This window comes from Oreochromis aureus, linkage group 7 (genome assembly GCF_013358895.1).
Source record: "Oreochromis aureus strain Israel breed Guangdong linkage group 7, ZZ_aureus, whole genome shotgun sequence".
Taxonomy (NCBI): domain Eukaryota; kingdom Metazoa; phylum Chordata; class Actinopteri; order Cichliformes; family Cichlidae; genus Oreochromis; species Oreochromis aureus.
In genome coordinates, this window is record NC_052948.1 from 56,988,084 (window position 1) to 57,014,339 (window position 26,256).

The 26,256-nt window shown below is 40.9% G+C and overlaps 2 protein-coding genes across 6 annotated transcripts in view; both read right to left on the bottom strand.

Annotated features, from left to right (window-relative positions):
- The window catches only part of vcanb (versican b), a 34,587-nt gene extending 14,094 nt beyond the window's left edge, over positions 1 to 20,493 (bottom strand). Inside the window, exons 1-10 of one of the 5 annotated variants that reach the window (XM_039615267.1) lie at positions 20,327 to 20,493; positions 19,376 to 19,444; positions 18,857 to 18,934; positions 16,314 to 16,736; positions 14,429 to 14,603; positions 13,520 to 13,647; positions 12,719 to 13,015; positions 7,044 to 7,757; positions 1,719 to 1,867; positions 129 to 1,437 (exon numbers count right to left, since the gene is read on the bottom strand). In XM_039615267.1, coding sequence (XP_039471201.1) covers positions 129 to 1,437; positions 1,719 to 1,867; positions 7,044 to 7,757; positions 12,719 to 13,015; positions 13,520 to 13,647; positions 14,429 to 14,603; positions 16,314 to 16,736; positions 18,857 to 18,923 — 3,262 coding nt within the window. In that variant the 5' untranslated portion in view covers positions 18,924 to 18,934; positions 19,376 to 19,444; positions 20,327 to 20,493. Of the gene's footprint in view, positions 1 to 128; positions 1,438 to 1,718; positions 1,868 to 7,043; positions 7,758 to 12,718; positions 13,016 to 13,519; positions 13,648 to 14,428; positions 14,604 to 16,313; positions 16,737 to 18,195; positions 18,239 to 18,856; positions 18,935 to 19,356; positions 19,445 to 20,326 lie in introns of those variants that run through there. The other 4 variants (XM_039615266.1, XM_039615265.1, XM_031751307.2 and 1 more) reach the window with 4 other exon arrangements.
- A 1,368-nt stretch (positions 20,494 to 21,861) lies between these two features.
- LOC116329322 (DNA repair protein XRCC4-like) overlaps positions 21,862 to 26,256 on the bottom strand; it is a 38,416-nt gene continuing 34,021 nt past the window's right edge. Inside the window, exon 8 of the mRNA XM_031751331.2 lies at positions 21,862 to 22,228. Coding sequence (XP_031607191.1) covers positions 22,126 to 22,228 — 103 coding nt within the window. The 3' untranslated portion in view covers positions 21,862 to 22,125. The remainder of the gene's footprint in view (positions 22,229 to 26,256) is intronic.

Here is a 26,256-nt window from a genome sequence, read left to right on the forward strand (position 1 = left end):
TGACTGAGGGCTCAGCTCAAACATTATAGTTGCTGACTCAACCAAAGTATGCGTAAATCAAGCTGCTGTGCTGTTTAAAACAACTGAAGCATCTATGAACCAAACTAACAACAACAGAGTTCATGTACCTGTAATATTTATAGTGCTGGTCATGACTGAATAAGTTGTGTCCGAGCTGGTCTCAGGTTGAACTGTGGCCACTGTCTCTTCGGGTATCTCAGGTTGGGACTCCACAAAAAAGGGGGTGATCTCTTTATCATAGTCTACAAATTTCTCCTCTGGTAAAGCAGTGGTAGCCAGGTCAGGGATTAGAGCCCACTGGGAGACAGAATAGCTTTTTTGCTCAGAAGTATAAAAGGGTGAAGTAGTGGAGAATGTGGTCTGGTCTATGTTCTCCGTGGTTGACTGGTCAACATGTTCTCTGTAAAACTGAGTGTGGATGTCAGAGGAGGCAGACGGAGGCTCGGTAGTGACAGCTGGATGGCTCTTATTTTCAAAGGAGGGATGGGAAAAGGGTTTAGGTTTACTCATTTCTGCAGTCGTGCTCTTTATATTGGTGAAGGTCACAGCTGCCATGGCTGGTGAAACAGTAATAGCGACTTCTCTGAAAAGTTCCTCCTCCTCAGACAGCTGGTCTGCACCTGAGTCTGGGTCTGTAACTGCAACATCACCTGATGAAACTCCAAGCACATCTGTGATTTCTGTACGTACTGCAGGCGAAGGCTGTTGGGTATAAAGGTCATTTGAAATCATAGTGCTAAGCATGGTGCTAAGACTGTGTGTGTCTAACGGGTATACATCTTGACCTGAAGCCTCATCTTCTCCAGAGGAAGACCCTTCAAAGTCCCCAGTCTGGGCCTGCTCAGTGGTTTCCTGTGACTTTGTATCTGGGATAAAAGTCGCAACCTCTGTTCCTCCGATTTCTGTCTCATCAGTCCTCGCATCCAACTGGTCTCCTGTAGCCAGGGTGGGTATAGCACCATCTGCAGAGCCCTCCTGCATACTGCCAACCTCATCATCTGTGGAGTTGCTTGTGGAGCCTTCCATGTCCTCATCAGTTAAGGCAACATGAGCAACATCCTTGGAAACACCAAGCAGGACTGGACTTGATATTGCTGTAGAGACAGGGGGAGTGTATGTGGTTGTGACTGCTGTTTCATGTGGTTTTTGAGTGTTGATTCCCATGGCATCTGTAAAGACATAAGGAACTGTGTCTGCATCCAGGCCTGAGACTGTAACATCATCTGGGTATGCAGCTTGAGGATAAATGATCTTGTCTGTGGTTTCCTCTGGAAATGTCTCCCCAGTTTCAGTTTCAAAGCTAGTCATGCTGATGTCTTCTTCCTCCTCTACCTCTGTCTCATTCACATGTCCAGGAGTGGCCGTCTCAAACTGATCTCCTCTGGCCTCCTCTGGCTGCTGTGGTTCAGGTGTTACCTGGATGGATTGAAACAAATTGGCTATTTTTAACAAATGAGGAAGAATGACAAAGACCCAGTAGCTTTACTGAGACCAGATTAGACTATTTTACACATTCACGGAGAGAGCGTCTGATTGAATGATTTGAATGAATTCGTTTGCTGAAGACACGGCTGTGTTTACTAGCAGTGATGAAAAAATGGGAGAACACACAAAAACAAACACAGACATACATATATATATATATCGGAGGATTAAACTAGTATTATTTAGTAGACATATCAGTGTATAGAAAGTACCTCATGTTTTCCATTGACAAAGCTGACTGTTGGTTCCATATCAATCGGAGGCATCTCAGGGGAAGTGATCTCCCCGCTGCCCTGGATACCTTGACTGGTCAGCTGGGCTCGGTCTTTCCCCAGGTTCAGGATGTCCAGGATACGATCCACTAGAGGCAGATGAGAAGCAGCCATATAACACATCAAGGCAAAAAAAAAAAAAAAAAAAACAAGCAGCAAGTGTTATGATTTTATTCCTTACTTAAAGTGCAATGTCAGTACCAAGTCACAACCTCTTGGGGAAAAATAGAATAAATCACCATACAGCCTCTATGTTAAAATGACTAACTTTAGAACAAATTTAAAATTGTTTGCAGCCTGGTAGAAAAAAGTTTTGCTTATTATAATTAAACTAGATCATTTGGTATTGTAGCATAAAGTCATGTATAATGAAGGCCTCAGAAACACAGGTCTAGAGATGGGTCAGTCATGAACTAGCAACCACCAGTTGAGAGGAAAAACATATGTTCCTAGGCAGGTTGCTGGCAGTTGATGTGAAACTGATTGCTAAAGCCCCACTCACACAGGCTAAAGATCAGTCAGTGATCCCAAACAACAGGTGACATTCTGGTGTTTTCGTCGTAGTTAAGTGTGCTCTTGAGCGTGTGAATCACAGACAGCAGAAAAAAAGATGGATGTATCCACCACAACATCATATGTTGTTATGTTAGGTTCTGTTATAGTGCCTCAAGCTAGGCATTTTTGCTGCCTTAAACTTTTAAAACTCAAGACCAAGGGTCAGATTTGACTGTGATACTGACAGACATGCAGTTATAGTTAGAATCGAGGTAGCCAGTTTTAAAGCATATCCTGCTTACTCTGATTTAAAAATCAATGTGATCGAGACCATAGACTCATCAGAAGAGTTTGTACTACGTTCACAAAATCCAGCCAAGGTGGCTTCACCACAGACTACAATACATTTGGAAATCTTGGTTTGCCATCAGAATCCAAGCTTAAAGGCTTCACTTCGAAGACACACTAGCTATGGTGATCTTTTCATCGTAAACCTGCAGAGGTTTTTATATTTTTAATTTTTTAATATTCCTGATGACATTTCTGCACCTTAATATCAGTAAAGCATTTGAAAACTGAGCTTTTACATTGTGGTACTGCAACTTAATTGAAGGATCTAAGATCTTACAGCTCTGGCACAAACCCACAGTAGCTCATTTCTGATATTTGTTAAAATGAGACGAAGAGCATATCTGGATGGTTAACAGTTAAAAGTCTGAGTTTCCTATGATTAAGGTCAGTCTGTGCCAGCGGCTTCTCTCAAACAATGCATGCTTGTGTCTCTTCATTAAGACTTTGTGGTACACATGGAAGCTATACAGAGGGGAAGCAGAGTATGCAAATGTATACAAAGTCATAACAGAGAACTTACAGACCTTAAATTGAATAAATATATACAAAACATCAGGAGAAAAAAACAGTTGACCAAGAAGCATGCTGTTACTGTTAAGTGACTAGTTAATTGGTCCATGTCAGCCTCTGTGTCACTCTGAACTTGACACCACATGAAGCAGTCATTCTTCATTGTAACACTCAATGGTTCAATGGTTGGTGGGCCTCATACAAAACAGTCTCTGCTTTATGTGATGGTATATTACACATGTAACAGAACATGCCTTCAACATTTTAATAACAAACACAACTTCTGGAAGATGGTACCACTTGGCTAAAGGTAGCAAATACAGTGGCTTGCAAAAGTATTCGGCCCCCTTGAACTTTTCCACATTTTGTCGCATTACAGCCACAAATATGAATCAATGTTATTGGAATTCCACGTGAAAGACCAATACAAAGTGGTGTACATGTGAGAAGTGGAACGGAAATCATACATGATTCCAAACATTTTTTACAAATAAATAACTGCAAAGTGGGGTGTGCGTAATTATTCAGCCCCTGAGTCAATACTTTGTAGAACCACCTTTTGCTGCAGTTACAGCTGCCAGTCCTTTTAGGGTATGTCTCTACCAGCTTTGCACATCTAGAGACTGAAATCCTTGCCCATTCTTCTTTGCAAAACAGCTCCAGCTCAGTCAGATTAGATGGACAGCGTTTAGAACAGCAGTTTTCAGATCTTGCCCCAGATTCTCGATTGGATTTAGATCTGGACTTTGACTGGGCCATTCTAACACATGGATATGTTTTGTTTTAAACCATTCCATTGTTGCCCTGGCTTTATGTTTAGGGTCGTTGTCCTGCTGGAAGGTGAACCTCCGCCCCAGTCTCAAGTCTTTGCAGACTCCAAGAGGTTTTCTTCCAAGATTGCCCTGTATTTGGCTCCATCCATCTTCCCATCAACTCTGACCAGCTTCCCTGTCCCTGCTGAAGAGAAGCACCCCAGAGCATGATGCTGCCACCACCATATTTGACAGTGGGGATGGTGTGTTCAGAGTGATGTGCAGTGTTAGTTTTTCCGCCACACATAGCGTTTTGCATTTTGACCAAAAGTTCCATTTTGGTCTCATCTGACCAGAGCACCTTCTTCCACATGTTTGCTGTGTCCCCACATGGCTTGTGGCAAACTGCAAACGGGACTTCTTATGGTTTTCTGTTAACAATGGCTTTCTTCTTGCCACTCTTCCATAAAGGCCAACTTTGTGCAGTGCATGACTAATAGTTGTCCTATGGACAGATTCCCCACCTGAGCTGTAGATCTCTGCAGCTCGTCCAGAGTCACCATGGGCCTCTTGGCTGCATTTCTGATCAGCTCTCTTTGTTCGGCCTGTGAGTTTAGGTGGGACGGCCTTGTCTTGGTAGGTTTACAGTTGTGCCATACTCCTTCCATTTCTGAATGATGGCTTGAACAGTGCTCCGTGGGATGTTCAAGGCTTGGGAAATCTTTTTGTAACTTTATCCCTGACCTGTCTGGTGTCTAAATCCAATCGAAAATCTGTGGCAAGATCTGACAACTGCTGTTCACAAACGCTGTCCATCTAATCTGACTAAGCTGGAGCTGTTTTGCAAAGAAAAATGGGCAAGGATTTCAGTCTCTAGATGTGCAAAGCTGGTAGAGACATACCCTAAAAGACTGGCAGCTGTAATTGCAGCAAAAGGTGGTTCTACAAAGTATTGACTCAGGGGGCTGAATAATTACGCACACCCCACTTTGCAGTTATTTATTCGTAAAAAATGTTTGGAATCATGTATGATTTTTGTTACACTTCTCACGTGTACACCACTTTGTATTGGTCTTTCACGTGGAATTCCAATAAAATTGATTCATGTTTGTGGCTGTAATGCGACAAAATGTGGAAAAGTTCAAGGGGGCCGAATACTTTTGCAAGCCACTGTACATATGCACTGTAATCTGAATCAATGATTATTAGGCTCTGGGCAGATAGGGCCTCTCTCTTGTCAACTGCTAATAACCATTTCCAGGTACAAAATATGCCAAAAGAAAGATCTGAGCAAGCTGGTGAAAATACAGTCTCTTTGTTTTACTGCTGTAAACTCCACCCCATGCATGCCCTACAGCTCACATTTGCGAGGAAGTGATTTTAATTTTTTTAATTATAAATCTGTACTTTTGATATGGTTACGATTCGAACAGAGAACTGTCTCTTCTCTTTAGAGAACCTAGATTAAAGATGCAACACAGGACCTACTGTGGCCATATCCAGCCTAATCAGAAGGGGAAAAAATAACATGACTGTCTGCCAGTTCTTGGTTAGCCTGTTTAATGTAATCAAACACTGGTGGTAATGGTGCTAATTCAAACGAATTAAGGGAAAATGGAGTGTAGAATATAGGGATTGTTTGAGAACTTGTTAATTTTAGCAACTCAAACTGCTCCCTGGAGAAAAGATAATTACAGTCCAGTATTTGTGGTTTGTTGGCAACTCTTTGTGCAGAAATCCTGATGGGAAAGTTAGAGACCAAACTCTGTAGGCATGTCTAAAGCCAGCAGAGACTAATCACCAATGTCTAAAGCCAGCAGACTAATCACTCCATCAGACCACTACTGTCTCTTTGTGTGTGAGTGAAAAGAAAAGAAAGTGTTCAGAAAGACTCTTGATATACAGTGTTTGTCTTTTGCCGAACCCATCCTGTTTTTTCCAGTGCTGTGGTGTGTTTACAGTGTGTTTAACTACAAACTGGCTGCATAGCAATGACTGACTTCATCATTTCCACATCTGGCTCTACAAATACAGCATGTTTTTGTGTGAAAATGTCTGAGCATATTAAAAAGGTTGCACACCATGAGCTGTGTCCTTTGCCATTTTATACATGAAGTTCTTACTACAAATTGTTGATAGAATCGGGTCAGTCTACAGTTTGTTTCAGTGTTATTTCACTGCTGCAATGGATGCTGCCTCGGTATAACATGCAGTAGGCAGGAGAGCCACTTGCAAGGTGCTGTTATCGCCATTTCACCCCAATTGGTCGTGACAGATGGCCACCCCTCCCTGAGCCTGGTTCTGCCAGAGGTTTCATACTGTTAAAACAGAGTTTTTCCTTCCCACTGTCGCCAAAGTGCTTGCTCATAGAGGGGGTCATATGATTGCTGGGTTTGTTTCTGTATGTATTAGTTTAGGGTCTACCTTACAATATAAAGCCTTGAGGCAACTGTTGTTGTGATTTGGCACTGTATAAATAAAACTGAATCGAATTATCTGCATTTATCACAAATCTGCAAATCAGTGTGCTTACATTCAAGATTTCTCAATAATGTTAAAGCTGTGTCGACATTTATGTTTACACATAAACCTCTTTAGACTAGTATTTAGACAAGTTCAAGGCTGTGGTGTATGTGGCTCCACTGAGACAACAAAATCAGCTGTTCTTCAGTCCTCGACAGCACAACATAACAAACATAAAGTAATTCCCAAAGATAAATGTTCTCAGCCAAAGCCTTTTACAAGATTCAGGAGGGCACATTGCACCACATGTTAGACAATCTTTTTATTGCCAATGGTAAAATATTCACACTCTGGAGGTCTACCTTTACAGCTATCCATACTGGGGGCTTTAAATGCCAGCTGGCTTCCAGTTAATGTGTTCTGTCATGGGATAGGTTATTACTTAAATCACGGCAAGAAAATAAGATGTTTTGGCATGGACATTTGTGTGTTTTTGTCGTCATACTTCTCTTTCTTTGTAGAGAACGATGCTTACATGACATGCTAACATATACTTATTATTTTTGTCAGTACTTGCAACCAAATTTTTCAACACAGTGCTGGCATCTATATGCCATTTCTCTTAATGCTTTCCAGGGCCTAACAGTATGACTTAAATTACCACATGACTTAATTAACACCTCACCCAGCTCACCTGATTGTGACTGATTGGTGCTTTGCACATTGACAATGATGAGATGGATAGGAGGTTTTGCTGATGCCGTCTCAGGAATGTCCAGAGATTTCTCATGGTCAAATATCGTTTGAGCTCTAATGGTGTAGTCCTCTTTGAAAACAACTGCAGGTTGTTCCTTCACTTCAGTGGTCCCAGCTGCGATGTCTAGCTTTGGTGTAAGGATCTGTGATGGAACTGGGTGTGCAGCAGCGTCTTCAACTGATGACGTTTCAACCCATGCACTGATGTCCTGAAGCCTACTAGGCCTTGATGTGATCTCCGGGGTTGCCGTTGCTCCTACCTCAGACCCACCAGAGTTGCCCTGGCTGCTACTTTCTTCCCCTCTGCCTCTGGTCTTACCCCTGCCAGATCCTGCCTGATCTAATTGGGAGATGTCCAGACGTGGAGGCTGCATGAGGACGGTGGGTAATGGAGGCAGCTGCAAGATATCTCCTGATACAAGCTCTTGTGAGTTGGTAGTAAGAGTTGTTGAGGCTGTGGTGTGTGTAGAAGTGAGTTCTATGGATGGGCTGTCTGTGGGTGAATGTCCAACAGGTTCTGGTCCTTTTCCTTGGATTTCAGCTCTTTCAACATGTGAGGCTATTGTAGCATGGGGACTATATGTAGGGATGTCAGGTTTGTACACAATTGGAGTCATCAGGGAACTCATAGTAGTTGGCTCTTCCAGTTTAACTGTAAAAAAGGGGAACACAGGAGCAGGACAAGAATTTAGAAGTGGGCCCTACAAAGAGTTTGGCAGTTAGGAAGTGCTGCCCAACTGTAACTCTGTTAATGACAAAGGCATAATTTTTCCTTAGTCACTACAAAAAAAATAATAATTGCAAAACACATAATACTAATGTAAGGAAGCAACATTTTCACTAAAACTAGCCATATTCACAAGTCTTTCTTTATATCAAATGTGGTGGCAGCAAGAGGAGCTCCCTACTGGTTTGAATCACTGCAAGGGCCTAGCAACACCAGTGCTGTATGTCAAATGGGTGGCATCATTCATAGAGCTACATGAGTGCCAGAACAATGAAGGCCAAAAGGTCAGTATGCAAGATTACACTGTTCACCTTTATTGGTCACAAAAATGTCAAAATCAAATACAAATCAGTCACTTGTGATTAAAGAAGCATTTAGGAAATAATTACAGGAAAACCTCGGGAAGTAGGAATTCACATTAAAACACCCCTTTAATACTAAAGTAAATCATTCTCATTTCCTCCTTTCTTTCTTTTCAGTTTGTCCATGTTATTGTCAGTCATTCAGAAACAAATGCTAGGAAGGAAGAAGTGTTAGTGATCAACGTGGCAGTGAGTTACAAATGAGTATTTGCAAAAATCAGATTGTAAAGCTGGCATATAATGTAAAGAATGATCAGGTAGAAAATAAACACGTCTGCTTTGGAAAATAAGACACAGCACTGGCAGTGGGAAAATGTGGAAAACTATGAGTGTATTAAAAACCATTTAGGCAAGCAAGCAACATTTATATTGAGTGAAAAATGTTCACAGAATGAAATCAGCAAAGTCAGTGAGTCATTAAATAAAGAAACAGGAGTCTGGGAAGCTGTCAGACGGCAGCTAGCACACACAGCAAGCTATAAAAGGATATGCAGCAGATTGATTGCTGATTTTGGAAACATGAAGTCACCTGTCAAGAATGAAGCTGTTTCAGTCTCAAGAAAAAATAGCACACCCTCAAGACATAATAAAAATTATCTTAAAATTGGTTAAATACAACCTCAGATAAAGAACAAAAACATGACATATTACACCGTATCATTTTTTTTTGGGGGGGGGGGATAAAAACTGAGCCAAAATACAGAAACTGTGTGAAAATCTGCGTACACTTCTATGTTTCCAGGGGACTTAAGCTGCTAACCAAATTCACTTGATTATCTGATCATCAGTAAGTGTGAACACCTCTATAAATGCTAATGTTTTGGCTGTTAGCGCTTTATCAATTGTACATCAGTAATCAATCAGTCTGGGAAGGGTTATACTGTAAGGCTATATCCAAACCTTTCCAAGTCCATCATTGCACAGTGAGAACGATTATTCATAAGTGGAAAACACAGAAGACATTTGCCAGTCATCTTAGCAGAGAAGACTGGCAAATGTCAGAAGACATTTCAGACTCTACTAGCCTCAGTTAGCATGTTAAAGGTTAAAGTCCATGACAGTTCAAAAAAGATGGAATAAATTTGTTTCTCTCTAAAAACAACATAACATAAGCCTTCTGGAACCATGAGACCAAAGTGGAGATCTCTGTTCATAACAGACATCTCCATTAACATGAACTGCTCTGTTCTTGTCACGGTTTGCGTGGAGATAAGAGATGTGGACCCAGGCGCAGACAATAATGAAGGAGAGAGTGTTTCAAACGGAGAGTGAGCCTTTATTGCGGCTGTAAGAGTTACCACAAAACCACTAACAAAAACCTAAACTGGGGACAGCTAAACACGAAACTAGAAACATAAAACTAAACAACCTGAAACATGGAAACTTAGCTGGAGAGAGACTGGGGAAGATGAACAGGACGACCAACAGGCATAATACACAGAATGATACACAGACGCTCCGATGAAGAACAGAGGTAACCACACACTAAATATACCTACACACAAGGTAACCAGGAAATGGCACACAGGAGGGAGACACAGCTGAACCTAATTAGACAAGACAACGGGGAAGCAAAACAGAATACATGACCTGGGACATGGACCTTCAAAGTAAAACAGAAAATACAACTGGCTCAAGGGCAGGGACTTGAAACTACAGAGGGGACACAGAGTACAGAGACCAAAACCTAAGAACTAGAAATACAAAACAGAAACCATGACACTAGCAGTCAAACTCCAGATGAAAACAAAGATCAATAATAATACAAAAACCAAAACACTGGGTCACCAACCCAGGACCGTGACAGTTCCAGAGTCAAATGTGAAGCCATCTGTCTGACAGCTAAAGCCTGGATGAAACTAGGTCATTAACAGGACCCAAGCACAGCAGTTAATCTACAACAGAATAACTGAAAAAGCAAAGAATCGGTGCTGTGGCCCAGTTAAAGTCCAGACCTCAACCTGATAGAAATGCATAAATAAATCCTCACAAAGTTTAAGAACTGAAGAAAGAAGCTATGAAGAAGAATGGGCTGAAATTCCTCCACAACAATGTGAGAGACTGATAAAGTCAGACAAAATAATTAGTCCAAATTATTGCTGCTACAGGTGGCTCTAGAAGCTGCTCAGTCTTGAAGTGTGCTTAGCTTTTCACACAAAAAATTCTTTTGCCATTTTTATTAAATGAAACTCTCCTTATTGACACGCTGTACTACAACATGTGCTGTTGTTTATCTCAGACTTGGTGAGAACCAGATAATTTTTATGTCGTGATATGTGAAAAAAACCTTTCAGCTGGAACAGCTGTACTTTCTTTAAATCTGTAACTGTCTCACATTGATCAGGCTTTTAAAAGAATTTTAGACGGTGCATAAGAGTTTTGTTGTAAGGCCCTTCTCCAAGTAATCTCTGATCCTAGGGAAGATTAATGCCTTGTTATAATGGAGCATATACCGCATGAAAAACTAACAATTAGGGCTCCTGAACATACAATGCATTCCTTTGTGTGTGTCTAAGTGCTGAGTTCATATGGTTAGTGTCCTGGGAATGAGTGGGGGGTTTGAGCGTCACATACATAATCCTTTAATAAACTGGATTTAACAGACTCCCCCCCCATGTGTGAATGTGCAGGAGGGAGTTTCGTTGGGTGGGTTTTGTGAGTGTGCTTTTTCCTGTTTCTGTTTAGCACTATAGCCATAATTTTAGATCTAGTGAGACATATAAGGAAGACTTTTCAACATAATGGTAAATGGACTGATTCTTATATAGTGCTTTATACTGCAGGCAAGTACAGCACCACTATTATCCTCTATAACCTAGATAAAAAGTATGAATTAGAAAATACCTTTCTGACAACCTAAAACAAAACTGAAAATGATGTTACGGTCAAGCTTCATTCAGTTAGACTCCACTGGGTTACACAAGTCCTCAGAAAGTCTGTAACAGAACAGGTGAAGCAGTCACAGAGCAGATGCTGAGGCAACGGATGCTGTGATTTGGCACTATATAAATAAAATTAAACTGAATTGAATCAAATGTTTCTGCACTAGTTTTACTAAGTAGAAGCAGTTATACTTCTGTACCTTTATTGTGACTTTTATTGCAGGAATACTTGTTAAACAGCATTTTTTGATTACTGCTTCTACCAAAGAGCTTGCTAAAGGTGTGAATTGCCTGCAGACTTGTGCTTTAACTGTGGTTGAGTCTGTCTTTTTGCACTGTGAAGGAGACCCTAGCTGCATTTTAAGCCCTGCCCAGTATGATGTCATGTATTTGGCGAGCTTCAGCCATCTGGCTGGGGTCTGTCTGTACACCATCACTGTACATTTACTTTCTCTTGCAGTCCTGCCACTATACTTAAGCCTTGTTAAAGAACATTACACAGGTTTCATGTTCAGTAAGGCAAGTGACTGAAATTATATGTTTAGTGCCTCATACTTGATGCTGCAGCTTCACACTGCAGACTGAGCTGGGCTCACTGTTAAAGTTTTGTGCTTTTTGTACAATGATGTCACTTATGGGAGAAATCCCCCTCTTTTCCATCTCCTCCTCCATCTGTCTGTCTGAGTTTGGGCAGGGTCCCAGCTGTGAAACATTAGGGACCTGTCCTGTTTCTGTTCTATCTGTGTTAGAGTGCACGTGCTGGGTTTTTCCCCTCGTAAAAAACATGGCCCACCATTAACATGGCTACTGAGAGATCATTCTTCTGTTGGTTGGGTTGTTCTTTGTCACTTCTTTTTACTCGGCTATTAAGTGGTTGCAGATTGTGACACCTCGGTGTTTATTTACTAAATTAGACTTTTCTTGTCAAAGTGTTGTGGATGTTTGGAGGAGGGCCAATATTGCAAGCTCAACAGTGCAGCATGGACCTGGATTCCATACACTTTGTAATTTGCTTTTTTGTTTTTTTTATCTGTAATATTACTAATTTTCTTACTCAGGTTACACAATGCAGCTAAAGAAACAGCTGCTCTAAACAGAATTCCTCATTAAAATATGACCAAAGAATTTGCACATACATGCTGATAGATCTCTAAATTATTATTGCCTTTGAGACTCGGTGTCTTGTGAAACACTGCTCTGTGACCTGCAAAGGTCCTGAGTGGGGCTGTATCTGTAATTAAAGCTTGTGGTTTTTAGAGTTTCAAAAGTCAACTAGGATGCAGAGACTTCAACTGTTCGATTCAATTCAATTTGATTTTATTGATATAGCGCCAAATCACAAGCACAGACGTGTCAAGGTGCTTAATATTTATATAAGGTAAAATAACCCTAAAAAAACAATGAGAGACTCCTGTCCTGTGAAACCAGCTCGATGTATGTGGCTTAAATGCAAGAAGCTGCCGAAACTGACATGCTTTTTTATTACACAGCCTTTTTCACCCTTTGAAACTAGATAACGGATAAGCACTTAATAGATATGAGACCACTCTGTTGCAAGACTAAGTTCATGCAAATAAGAAAATAAGCAGAGTAAATTACTGTCCAGTTCATCAATGTGGATCAATGTGTGTTTCTGTCTTACCCTTGAAGCAGAAAGCCCCGTGCCTGTCAGTGGGGTCTGGGAAACCAGTCTGGTTTTCATACTTGTAAAGTGTGCGGACCCCCAACTGGCCTCCTCCACACTGAGGCCTGGGGATGGTGATGGGGTAACGGACACTGCCGTCAGACAGCCAGCCAAAGTCGCAGCGGTTTAGCCCCGCCCTCCAGGCTGCAAACAGATGACCGGGTGATGCTAGCACGGCATCGTGCTTCTCGCACTCTTCCCTTGCTTGCTGCCAGGTGAACTTACTGCTGATGGAAGTAGGATAGAATACCTCGCCTAAAGACAGAGCAGAAACCCAAAATCAGTTTACAGCTAACAGGTGGTCTTTTTACTTGATATTTAGTGACAATAAGCTAACTTCAACCAAATGTAACAAAATCAGCTGGGTATAGAGCAGGGGTGGGGAACTTTAGGCCTCAAGGGCTGATGTCCTGCAGGTTTTAGATCTCACCCTGGGTCAACACACCTGAATCAAATGATTATTATCATTACCAGGCCTCTGGAAAACTTCAAGACATGTTGAGGAGGTAATTTAGCCATTTACTCAGATGTGTTGGATCAAGGACACATCTAAAACCTGCAGGACACCGACCCCTGAGGCATGGAGTTCCTCACCCCTGGTATAGACCATAGCAGAGTAAAGAAACTAGTGGAGGAGCTATTAGGTCGAAATTTTACCTTCAGAAAAGTGCTCTGCTAAATGCTTCATGCTAAGCTAAGCTAACCACAGCCTCTATAATTCTGTATTTCAGCATGTATTTGTCTTGGATGTGTATTTACCGTGTAGTTTGTCTACGTAACAGTACACATCATATTTCTCCATGGGGTCACGGATGCCGTAGGTTCTCACACCTGGACGATTCTTTAGATTACCTTCACAGCCTGGACGGGACACTGTGACTGGATATCTGAAAAATTAACAATAATAATGACAATATTAAAAGTAGATGATCAGATATTTAAAGAGGTAATATTTATTTCTTTATTCGGTTTTCATGTTCTATAGTTGGGTCCCTAAGTTTTTGTAGTTTTGCCCCTGTGCATCAATACAGTGGACTGCACACGATGAAAATGTGACTTAAGTGCAGAGTTTCAGCTTTAAATCAAAAACAAACTTAATTCAAGTTGAACTCTGAATTATTGCTTTGACCATTTATGAATTACAGATATTTTTATACATATTTTAGTGAAACTAGGGAGCATGTGTAGGAGAGCCTCGAGAGGTGGAGCTATTCTCTGGAGAGAAGAGGAATGAAAGTCAGTAGAAGCAAGACCGAATCCATTTGTGTAAATAAAAGAGCATGAGGGGTGGAAATGTGAACATGCAACGAGTAGAGCACATCTCAGGTTTAGCACTTTGGAGACAAAATTAGAAAGGTGAGGCTGAGGTGGTTTGAATATGTGCAGAGGAGAGAGAGTGGACAGGATGATGAAGACGGTGCTGCCAGGCGTGAGGAAAAGAGGAAGATCTCAGAGAAGATCCATGGATGTAGTGAAGGAGGAAATGCAGAGGGTTGGTGTGGCAGAGCATGGCCTCCCTCACTTGATTTACCATCGCATTGGGGCTCGCTGAGATTCCAAATGGCACTTCAACATTTGAATTTCGGTTATTTTATCTGCTAATTTGTCATGAAATTACAAGGGACTTTAAGCTTGAGATTACTTGTTTAAAGAAATGTAGGAACATACCTAACTGACTGGTCTGCAAGCCAGCCCGCATCACACTGGTCGAGGCCATCTTCAAAAGCAGCTGTCAGCTGCTCAGGTTTAGCGATGGATGCGTCTACAGAGTGGCACGCTTCAATAGCCTCAGAATAGTTCAGACTGTAGCGGCTGCTGTTAGCTCTGTAGTGGAACACCACACCTGCAGGAGGGTTAACAACAATCCGGAATGTATGGATGCCTTCAATAGCGTTTTATTAAATCAACATAATTTTAGATCCATTATTGAAGGTCCTAGAGACAAAATATTAACATATACGACCAAAATTATAAATAACCAAAAGTCAAGGTTTCAGTTCAGGCTTGAAAAACAAATCTACATGTCAGGAAATCAAACTTAAAATCAAAACAAAATCAGTAGCCAATCAGCCTGATTGGATGGAGAGTATCTGTGAACAGCAATTTTCAAGTCTTGCCACAGATGCTCAATGCGATTTAGGTCTGGACTTTGACCAGGCCATTCTAACACATGAATATTTTGGGCTAAACCATTCCATTGTAGCTATTGCTGTTTGTTTAGGATAACTGTCTTGCTGGAAGGTTAGTCTCAAGTCCTTTGCAGCCTCCAACAGGTTTTCTTTCAGGATTGTCCTGTATGTAGCTCCATCCATCTTCCCATTAACTCTGACCAGCTTCTCTGTCCCTGCTGAAGAAAAGCATCCCCACAGCATGATGCTACCACCACCATGTTTCACAGTGGGGATGGTTTGTTCAGGGTGATGAGCAGCGTTACTTTTACATCACCTCCAATTCAGTCAGCAGGTCTGGACTCAAACCAGGGGGACTCTACTGAAAACCACAACAAAAAGTACACTGATTGTCATTGCTACCTTGCACCCAGTTACCCAATCAGACGGTATGGCTTCCAACTAAAGGTTTACCATTAAAATCATTAACCCAAAAACTAGCTCCTTGTTTTATCGGTCCATATGAAATAGACCCATTGCAATCATACACACCTTCTACCTGAGCTTGTGGAATAACACACCTCTCCCTCTATTGCAGTGGCTCCCACTCCTGTGAATTTCTTTGTCCACCATGCTTTGACCTTAGTGATCCCTGTGTTAAATAAAGTTTTGTCTAAAATTGAAAGGTTGTGTTTTGAGAATTTAAATAATCGGAATTAAACTTTTTTAAAATGAATGCTGGCCACTCTCTATCTCCTGAGCTGCAAATAATGCAGATCTGGATCTCCAGCTTATGTTTTTTTTTTAAAGCACTGTCTCCCCACAATACAGCACACTGCTTAAAAAAAGTGGTAATATCTTTGTAGCACACACAACAAGACACAAGATGTCTCCTGAATGAGTGAAAGACTGATGTGAGACCTCCCAGGCCATTGTTTGTCAGTGGTGCTAGTTTCAGTCATTGTGCAAATGTACTGTTTATGAGGTTGGGAAACTTGAGTCAGCTGAGACTGAAGAAGTCACTTAGATGATACTGATTTCTCCCACTGAAAACGCTACGATGAACAGAATCAGCTTTTTGGGACTGGTGTGTTTGTGTAAAGCAGACTTTAGGTTTCCACATCCCACTGGAGCAAAGTGTTTGCTGGACACAGTTAACTTTGGACTAGCTGCCTGAAAGTTTTTAGGTCATCTCAGAGAATCTTTTCTCTTTCAGCAGATGGATTAGAAAACAGACCATTACAATGACCAGAGAGGAAGGGCACTTTAAAGAAAATGGCATGTGCACGCGCTTCAGTTAATACTTTTGGCGACACCTTTAACTTTGAAGTCTCTGCCAGCTGGGCACATCTGGATACAGTCAATGACGTTTGTAGACTTGCATACAGACTCCTAACCTGACTATAAAATGATGAGTTGCTAGTGTTCCTGTGTGTTTTACTTACCGCTGACAGTGAGGATGACTGTGACCTGAGTGGACTCCAGCCCATGCATCACCTCGCAGCGGTATAACCCAGCATCGCTGGCCCTGAGCTTCCCTATCACCAGAGAAGCATCTCCCAACCACTCCGGGTAGCTGGGCACTGACACCCTGCTCTCAAAGCCATGCCCCACCTTTACTCCCATTCCCTGGGCCACCAGCACCACTTTCTCCTCCTGCCCATCTAGCTTCGTCCACTTGATCCTGCCATAGTCATCAGAGCTCTGGCTGTGAGTTTGCGCAGGTGTAGGGGTGTGCGTCAAAGTTTGTGTGGAGCTGCTGGGATAAGCTTGTGTTATGGAGAAGTAACATGGTAGCACCACTGTGTCTGCTAGAGAGCCAGCTACAGCCAATTTCTCCTCCATCTTCACTGCCATCTCTGGAGGTGCTGGAAGGAAAACAGGAACCAGTGTGAGTCTAAAATGAATAAAAGCAATGCTTTTTGGAGCATTTTAATGGAAGTACAACCTAACTAACAAGTCTAGACTCCACTTTTCATGAGTGCAATTCCAGTATTTTACTAGTTTAGCTATTTCTGTCTGTGTGTTACACCGAGTCTTTGTGTGAGGCTAGCTAACTCAGCTTGCTGACATTAGCTGATAACTTAGTACTCCACCCTGTCTAAATATGATCACGTCTGGCTCCAAGAATACAAGGCAGAGGCCCAATGCAGTGACTCAACGTCACTTCCCATCCAATGAAACACTGATCCACAGCGACCCACTCCTTAGCTCTCAGGACCCAAAATAGAATCAGGAAAAGTAGGATCTGCTGCCAATAGCTAAGTACCAGACCCCGCAGGCCCATGTGTCATACCCAGAAGTCTATGCCCATGGCCTAATGGCTGTATTGATCTCAATATACACATAGATGCAGATCAATCTGAAAGCAAGAGTAGTGACCAGCTACACATGAGCAGGGTTTGCTTCAAAGCAGGAAAGCAGTTGCTGTGGAGTTCATCTATAAATCTATTTGGAGAATTGCAATTGGTTCATGAATCCTGTTTCTACCCCCAAAACAATAACCTTATACTTTGGCCTAACCAACCCATCTAAACAAGACCATGACAAATTACATATGTTCTAATTTAAATTTCAATTGATATATTCAAAGTCAGCTTTAAAATAGGTGGGGATATATGTTTAACCTGCATAAATAACTGTGAAATCTAGTCATTGCACTAATACCTGCTCTGAGAAAGTGTGGGAGCGTTCAGCTGCAAGAAGAAAAATGAAAAAGAAAAAAACAAGTGAAAGAGTGTGTGTGTGTGTGTGTGTGTGTGTGTGTGTGTGACTGCATACACACTTAACCAGGGAATGCTGGTTAAGTGTGTATGCAGAGTGAATTTGTGTTGTGTTGAGAGTATAATAATTTTCCACTTTGTCAGTCTTGGATAGGGATGGGTATCGTTTAGGTTTTATCCGATACCGGTGCCAAACCGGTACTTTTGAAACGGTGCCGGTGCTTAAACGGTGCTCAAACCGGTGCTTAAAGAATGGAGAACACAAAATTGGTCCAAAACCTCTCATGTTCAGCCTTTTTTTTGTAAAAAGATAACAATGTTAGCCTTTTCTGCAGCTATTGGGCATATATGGCATCACTCTTGGCTGGAAGCAGAGCTTAAACAATGGAAAAACACAAACTTTGTCCAAAACCTCTCATGTTTAACTGTTTTCCACTTTTTCTTTGGGCTACCTTTTGGCCAGGGTGAAGGGAGTATCTGCCATCAAACAAGAAGACAGCTGCATGTAACTACGACGGTGTTTGCTAGTTCACCTTACATGCATTAATGTAATAATGTGGTTAGCCTACTCAACGTTACACACGAACAACATGAAGCTACTCACGCAGAGAAGAACGGCTGCTGCTGCCATCATCATCCTCATCATTTCTGCTACGCTGACAGGGCTAGGGGCCAGGACTCTCTATTGGGGGGATGTTGCTAACTCCGGGTCCGATAACAGGCACCACACCCGCAGTAGATGTGCAGTGTGAGGTCTCGCAGTAAGCTATCAAACACGGCTTATTTCTCGGCTTTAAAAAAACCGCTATGCGTCGCCAGGTGTTTCATCAGATTTGAGGTGTTACCTCCTTTGACAGTATCACAATATCAGCTTAAAGCACTTGTTGCAGGCTGCTGAGTTTGCATCTTTTGCTGTGAAGTACAGCCAGACTTTTGATCGCTTCGCCTTGGGCATTTTTAATCTGTAGCTCTGCTCTAAAAGAACTTACGTACCTGGCCCCGCCTACTATCCTCGGAAACGTAAAATGATTGGCTAGAATTGGCTCAGGGGGAAAAAAAAGCACCGAAATAAAGCACCGAAATGTGCGCTGCTTTTCGGTCTGGTTACTACCGTTTATGTCATGGCACCGGACACCGGTACCCATCCCTAGTCTTGGATCTGCAAATCTGGCACGTAATTACAGCTACGTCAGAGAGAAAGCGCCAGGGCGGGTTACAAAGTTTGGATTCAGCTACAAAATCATATCCTGCTAGACTCAGCTTACCTGGCTGAGGACGGGGTGAACACAGACACACAAGACAGAGCAGGAGTGTAAGGATGTGTTTAATCATCTCAACAGTATCTGCAAGAAAGAAAAAAAAAGTGAATGACAGTCAGTGATGGACCTTATAATAAATGCCAAATATTAGCCTGCTGAAAGACTGCAGTTAACTTTCAGTTGATATATTTTAGGTTGATTTTATAATGTTCAGATAAGTTTTTCTTTTTTAAAAAAATCATAGAAGCAACGCAGTGACCACAAACCACAGAAAGTGTAGTCTATAGTAGTGTAATACCTAGTAGCATAACCTCTAAAATTATTTTAAAACTTAGTAATACCCTCTAAACTGTAGTCAATTAGTCTCAACCAACCAATCAAGTCATTAATTATTAGATTTAATTAACCACAAAGCTATTTTATAGCCAAAAATCTGACAAGATGGTGTAGTGAAGTAGCTATTCAGTAGCATCAAATGATAAAGAAGTAAATGAAAATGTAATTACAAATACTCAAACCCAGTACAGGAATATCAACCAGTAGTGTTGATGCAGACATCTGCAAGCACAAATACTGCTGCGCTGTAGCCTTACACTGTAAATAAAAAGACAAGACTGTGTTTCCAGGTGAAGTGGATTTTTATGCAGAATTTCATCAATCTATAGGACAGTTTCTCCAGGACAAAAATAGGTTTTTAAAATCTTATTTTTAATTACTCACTTAATCTCATAGAAATAAAATTAGATGTTTTATTGTAGCTCACATGACCTACAGTTTTGAATCACTGTTAACTAAAATAAATGAACAGACATTATGGAATAATGTTGTTTTGTTTTTTTTCCAATTTTCTTCCACTACTGCATGAACAGGTGTGTCTGGAGTTCACACTGCCTGGACTATATAAAGTACTATTTGTTCTATTTCAACGTTAAATAAAAATAAATTAATTCATAAATACAGTTAGCAGTCATTGAATAATTATGAATAACTGAGGAACTTTTATTAGTCTTATTAGGACACATCCTGTTGGTGAATCAGATTTAGGTTTTGCTTTAATTCTTTACATAGCTCTAGTTTGCATAATTATTATTATTAAAAAATAATTCAAACACAAGAGAAAAGTTCTGCTTCTGAGACCACGTGTGTGCTAAGAGCTGTCCCAGGACTTCACTGAGGCTGCCGCAGTGATACAGCTTATCAAGTGATCAGGTGGTTCAGCGGTCATTGGCTGTGAGGGGATTTAATTGGTGTCTGGGTCAGTTTTATCAATGAGTCTCTAATCACTTGGCTCTACTAGTGTGGGAACATTCCCGTCACCTAAAAAGTAGCTCCTGATATGGGAATAAGACATTGACATTATAGTAATATCGCCATAACCACACAACTATTACACTTTGTTAATATCAGGTGAGTCACGGAGAAAACGTGATAATAATGATAATAATAATGATAATAATAATAATAATGTAATACAACCTTGGAAGAGCGTCCAAAGTCCAGCTGGCTCGTTTCAGGTTGATCACTTAAAACTTTTCCAAACGAAACTGCCGGAGATTCCAAATGATCCGCGGAGTGTGAGCGTGCTTATCTTTCAGACCAGTGTACTCACCCACTTCACTGGTGTGGCTGGAAGTTCAAATCCACTCTGCACGCGTTATTATCTTGATATTAGGAAGAGGAGGAGCGCACAATCCCGAAAGTAACGTAAAAACGGGGGAGGGACTTGGAAAGAGGAAAGTATAGATAGGCTGAATTTGGAGAATTTGGAGAAGTGAAGGAAAGGGAGAGACTTTTCTTTGTATTACTGGCAGAAAGAGCTGACTCCTGGGCGGGATGGCTTTGGAACCCTAACTGCTTCATATTTCTTTCATGTGTGTGATAAGGAACACAGTCTGCAATGTATTTAATCGGTTAAGTGACGACACTTAACCGATTATGCGTTATGTGTTTTATGCGCTTTAATAGAGAGCCAGGTGCTTCTGCACTTCACGTTCAAATTACGAATATTAAAGCAGGGTCTTTACAACATCAGGCGACTGCTGTTGTGATTAGGCACTATATAAGTAACACTGAATTAAATGAGAGAATCTTTGCTGTCCTATGACACAGTGAACATTGTTTATTATTTTTGTGTGAAAATTACAGCAAGCATTCATTAAACGATATAAATCTATAAAGTCAAATTATCCTGAACCTCTAGAGATGACAAAATACACACTGAGAGTCTAAGATAGATTATACACGCAGAACTGATGTTGGTGATTTTCATTCCTCAACATTAAAAGTATACTTGAAGCATAAAATCTATTCTGCAACTTAGCCTTAATAACACTTTATGTAACCAGTAGACCCAAAAGAGTTTTCAAGACAACTGAAAAGCCAGCCGGAGTGGGAGGCTGTAACCCAGCCCGGGTGGCTGTAGCTTAGGAGTTGGATCAGTTCTGCTAATCAAAAGGTTGGTGGCTCAATCCCCGGCTGCTCCAGTCTGTTTGCCAAATATCCCTGGGCAATATATTAACCCCAAATTGCTCTCCAAGACATCCATTGGAGTGTGAATGTTAGATAGAACGCACTTGCATACAAAGAGCTTGTGTGAAAAAGTCAAAGAAAAGAAAAGTGCTATATAAGAACCAGACAACTTACAATTTAAAACCAAGGCTATAACAGAAATCTTGCAATTTACAGAAAATACCCATCTTGGTTTTGGGGTGGGGTTGCTGTAGCTCAGGAGATAGAGCGGGTCATGTATCGATTAGTAGGTTGGTGGTTTGATCCCTGGCTGTTCAAGTCTCCATGCCAAATTTCCTGGGGCAAGATATTAACCCTGATGCATCAATCGGAGTGTGAATGTTAGACAGAAAGCTGTTAGAAAAGCATTATGTAAGAGTCAGTCCATTAACCATTTGTTTTCACTTTTTATTTACACAAATATCAAAATTAGTTGTTGATATGTAGCCTGCCAAGTATATCAGAAAAAATGCATTTAAAATAAGTCCTGAGCTAATGTAAACTTTGGCAAAAACATGTTTATTACTTTTACTATTCCAAACATTGGTCATTAGTGTACTTTACTATAAAAAGGACCCTCTACACTGCTCTATAAGGAATCACCCAGCATTTCTCTCATCAGCATCCATTGAACGCCTTTTTTTTGCAGTGCTTTATCCTTCCATATAGATACAGCACTAGATGCGTTCAATCACAATAAAAATACGATGCCTTGGCATTTCATTGCTGTGGTCTTGTCTACGTCTATATGGTGCAGACGTGGAACATCAGAATTCCTCAAAAAGGTCTTCCACTGCAGAACTTGCTGCAGCAACATCTGCAGAGACCTGGGGAGTCTGCTGCTTACTGGATCCTGCAGGGGAGTCATTCCTGTCAACCACACACACACACACACACACACACACACACACACACACACACACACACACACACACACACACACACACACACACACACACACACACACACACACACACACACACACACACACACACACACACACACACACACACACACACACACACACACACACACACGCGCAAATAGAGACAGAAAAGAGGTCAGTGGGCTAATGAGACTGGTTTACAGGACCGTTTTCCTGTTGAAACAGGAAATATGTCATGTGGTCCTTAAGACACAAGACAAGAAACACATGGGCAATGTGTGTGTGTGCGTGTGTATAACTGTGGCCCAGCAATTCCCCTACTTTAAGTGTTCTACATCAAAGACATCACTACTTATGTTTGTTTTTGTGTGTTTCCACATAGAGGCTCATGTTCTCCACCAGTTTCTAAGTCTGATGATGTTACCTCCCCAAAGCAGGTTTTTCTCCTGTAGCATAAGCGTGTGTTCAGTCTGTATATGTCATAGCTGCAAATATTTTAAATTTTATGATTTATTGGTGGAAAATTGACAAAAAATGTCACATTTGACCTCTGACATGTCCTTTAAGGTCAATCGATTGATCTAAAGGTTAAAGTCATAGTAAATCAATATAGAGCTTTTTAAAACTATGTTTCATACGGCTGTTGTTCTACATACAAGCATATAGGGAATGATACACAGGGGTTCTAAATAACATGTCACATTTGAGCTCTAAAAGGAAATAATGCCCAGACAGTGAGCTGCCTTGGTGGAAGGTCACACTGAAGGTCTTTAAAACTGAGCTTCATCAAGTCATGAATATTTTTTACATTGTATACTTTAAACTAGTTAATCCATAAGCAGGGGCAGATGTAGAGGGGTGGAATGGGGTGGCATGTGCCACCCTAAAATGATCTCTTGCCACCCTTAGTGCTACCCTAGTTTGCATATGACAGTGTTGTTTATTAGAATAAGATAGCATTAACACTTTGAGCATAGTTACAGTTAACAGTGAATATAAATTCTAAAACTGAATATATTACATAGTGCCCCCCCCCCAATCACCATTAACAAATGTTTTTTTTTTCTTGTTTTCAGTAGCAACCGATGCCTATGATTGTGCCAGAGCACATTTTGAACAACACCATAGGAATTTCAGAAAGGACACAACACACCTCCAAATCACATTTTTTATTTTTTTATTTTTAGAAAGAAGGGTAATACATATTAATGAACATTTTAACAAATGTAAATATGCCAGATTATAGCCTTGGGCTAATTTCCATCTGCAGACCCTCTGGCAGGTTGGTGTTAAACACAAGTTAGTAAAAACATACAGAGACACTATTTACAGGTCATGTGACAAGGACAAAAACAGTCATCACATTATACTAGAACAAACAATGACAAGAAGAGTGGACACAGAAGACAGTATAGATAACAATAACGGAAACACATCAATTATATTGCACAAACCCCAGTATTGCACATGCCCTGACTGTCATGATATTGCGTTCACCCATTGCACTAACAGTTGTTTCCATTTTTGTAATACACTAACTCTTTTTCCTGTCCAATATAAAGCATGGTTATTAAACATGATCACATGTTTGTGTGTCCCTCAGCCGCCCTTTTAAGTGACTCTTAAAGATGGGTAGACTTGTACTTTCCCTCACTGACAGTGGAAGACTATTCCAGAAGCTCACTCCCTGATATGACAGAGCATTCTGTGAAAAGGTGGTCTGTCTGAATGTCAATTCACAATCACCTCTAACAGTGGCTCGAGTCAGTCGAGACCCGGCAACACTGCTAGACTTTTGTTTAACAAAAATATATATATATATATATATATATATATAAGCAATGCTTTTTTTCTGAATACTATCATCACGTTTGTGCAGGAAGAAATGCTAAAGAAAGAATTTTCTAAGGACAGCAGTAAAGAAAGAAAAGAAGCCACCTCTTTCCTATTGGTGAAAAAATGTACCATGTCGACCAATAGAAAAATAGCAACAGGTGGGATTTGGTTGTTTAGGAAGAGGGGCAAGTTTTAGGAGTGAGTGAGAGAGAGAAAGCGAGTTTTGAGATGTGAGAGATTTGTGGTGTTGAGTGTGGAGTGTGTAGTTAGTGTGTTGTGTGGTCATTGTTTTGTTTTGTTTTGTGTATCAGTGAGGGTACTAATGAATGTCACAAAGGCAGAATGCAATGAAAACACGGTCTCCAGGTGGAAAACCGGAGGAGTGATACACCTGTTGTCATGCCTGTATATGTAACACCTGCATATGTGTGTTTTCTTTTAAAGGCTTTGATTTGCCACCCCATTTGATATCCATGCCACCCTAAGAAACTTTCTCTAGATCCGCCCCTGTCCATAAGAAGTTTCCTGCTTCTGCGTCTGTCATGTTTCTTTCTTCTCACTGTTATGCCTTTCCGATTTTGACTCTGCGGCTTTCTGTGTCTCTTGTGTATTTTTCTCTTTGTGGTTGTTTGAATATGAAGTTACAGGCCACCTGAACCCAGGTGGTGCAGGTCATCTTCATGTGAGGTTCTGAGAACCTCCCCCCCAATACGTGAAATTGTTTCATCAATAAATACTGGTTTTGTAATTTTTCTTTTCTTTGTGTGACTACCAACAGCGGTTCTATGCTACATTAAAAGATTTAAAGGGCTCACAAAATTTAAATGATCAGCCTTGGTGAAACCATGGTGACACCATGTGATGTTTAAGTGTGGCGATAAGAGAGGACAAAAGGGGATCATGAAAGCTCAATGGGTAACAGAGAAAAGAAATCAAGAGGGGATCAAGGGAGAACAAGTGATAAGGAAAACACAAATGTAGGCCAGCTGGTCACACTAGTGCTTTATCCTAAGAGTCTCCACATTTCTTTGCATGACATCTTGATCAACAGAAACATATATTAGCTTAGCAAGAAAGCGGGAGTGAGGGGAGGGTGGGGGCACACAGCCTCTGCCATTAATGAGCATGTTATATCTAATTGGTTAACTTTGGCAAAGCCATAGGCGTATGAACTCCTTATAAAGTACTTTAGCAGCATTCCCACCTGGAAGCTTTATTTACAAGGATAATGTCCAAAACCTTTGTTCTGCATTTCCACTGAAGACTACAGCTTTGTAGATAAGGCACATTAGGCAGCTGATATATCAAAAACTGAAAGCTGTTTTATAATGTCATTTCTCGATGTAGCAATATCAAACCTATCTGGTGCATATCCCAAAAGGTTGATTCTGTTCATCTGGACGTAGTGTTTTCAGTGGGAGAAACGTTTCGTCACTCATCCAAGTGACTTCTTCAGTCTCAGCTGACTGCAGGTTTCCCCAATCTTATATTTGCATAATGACTGAAACTGAAAAATGGGCTGGGAGGTCAGTTCCTTGATTATTAATATGCAAATTCTCATGACCATTGAGAGTTTTGTGTGTGTGTGTGTGTGTGTGTGTGTGTGTGTGTGTGTGTGTGTACGTACACAGGTGAAACTCCAAAAATTAGAATATCGTGCAAAAGTTCATTTATTTCACTAATTCAACTTAAAAGGTCAAACCAAAATGATATAGACTCATTACATGTAAAGCGAGATATTTCAAACCGTTATTTTTTTTAATTTTGATGATTATGGCTTACAGCTTATGAAAAACCCAATTTCAAAAATGTCAGAAAATTAGAATATTTCATGAAATCAATAAAACAAGGATTTTAAATACAGAACTGTTGGACCTCTAAAAAGTATGATCATACATATGTACTCAGTACCTGGTTTGGACCCCTTTTGCATGAATTACTGCCTCAATGCAGCATGGCATGGATGCTATCCATCTTTGGAAGACCAGGTTGCTTAAATAGCAGCCTTCAGCTCTTCTGCATTGTTCAGCCTCATGTCTCTCATCTTTTTCTTGGCAATGCCTCATAAATTCTCTATGGGGTTCAGGTCAGGCAACTTTGCTGGCCAATCAAGTACAGTAATCCCAATGTCATTGAACCAGGTTTTGGGAACTTTTGGCAGTGTGGGCAGGTGCCA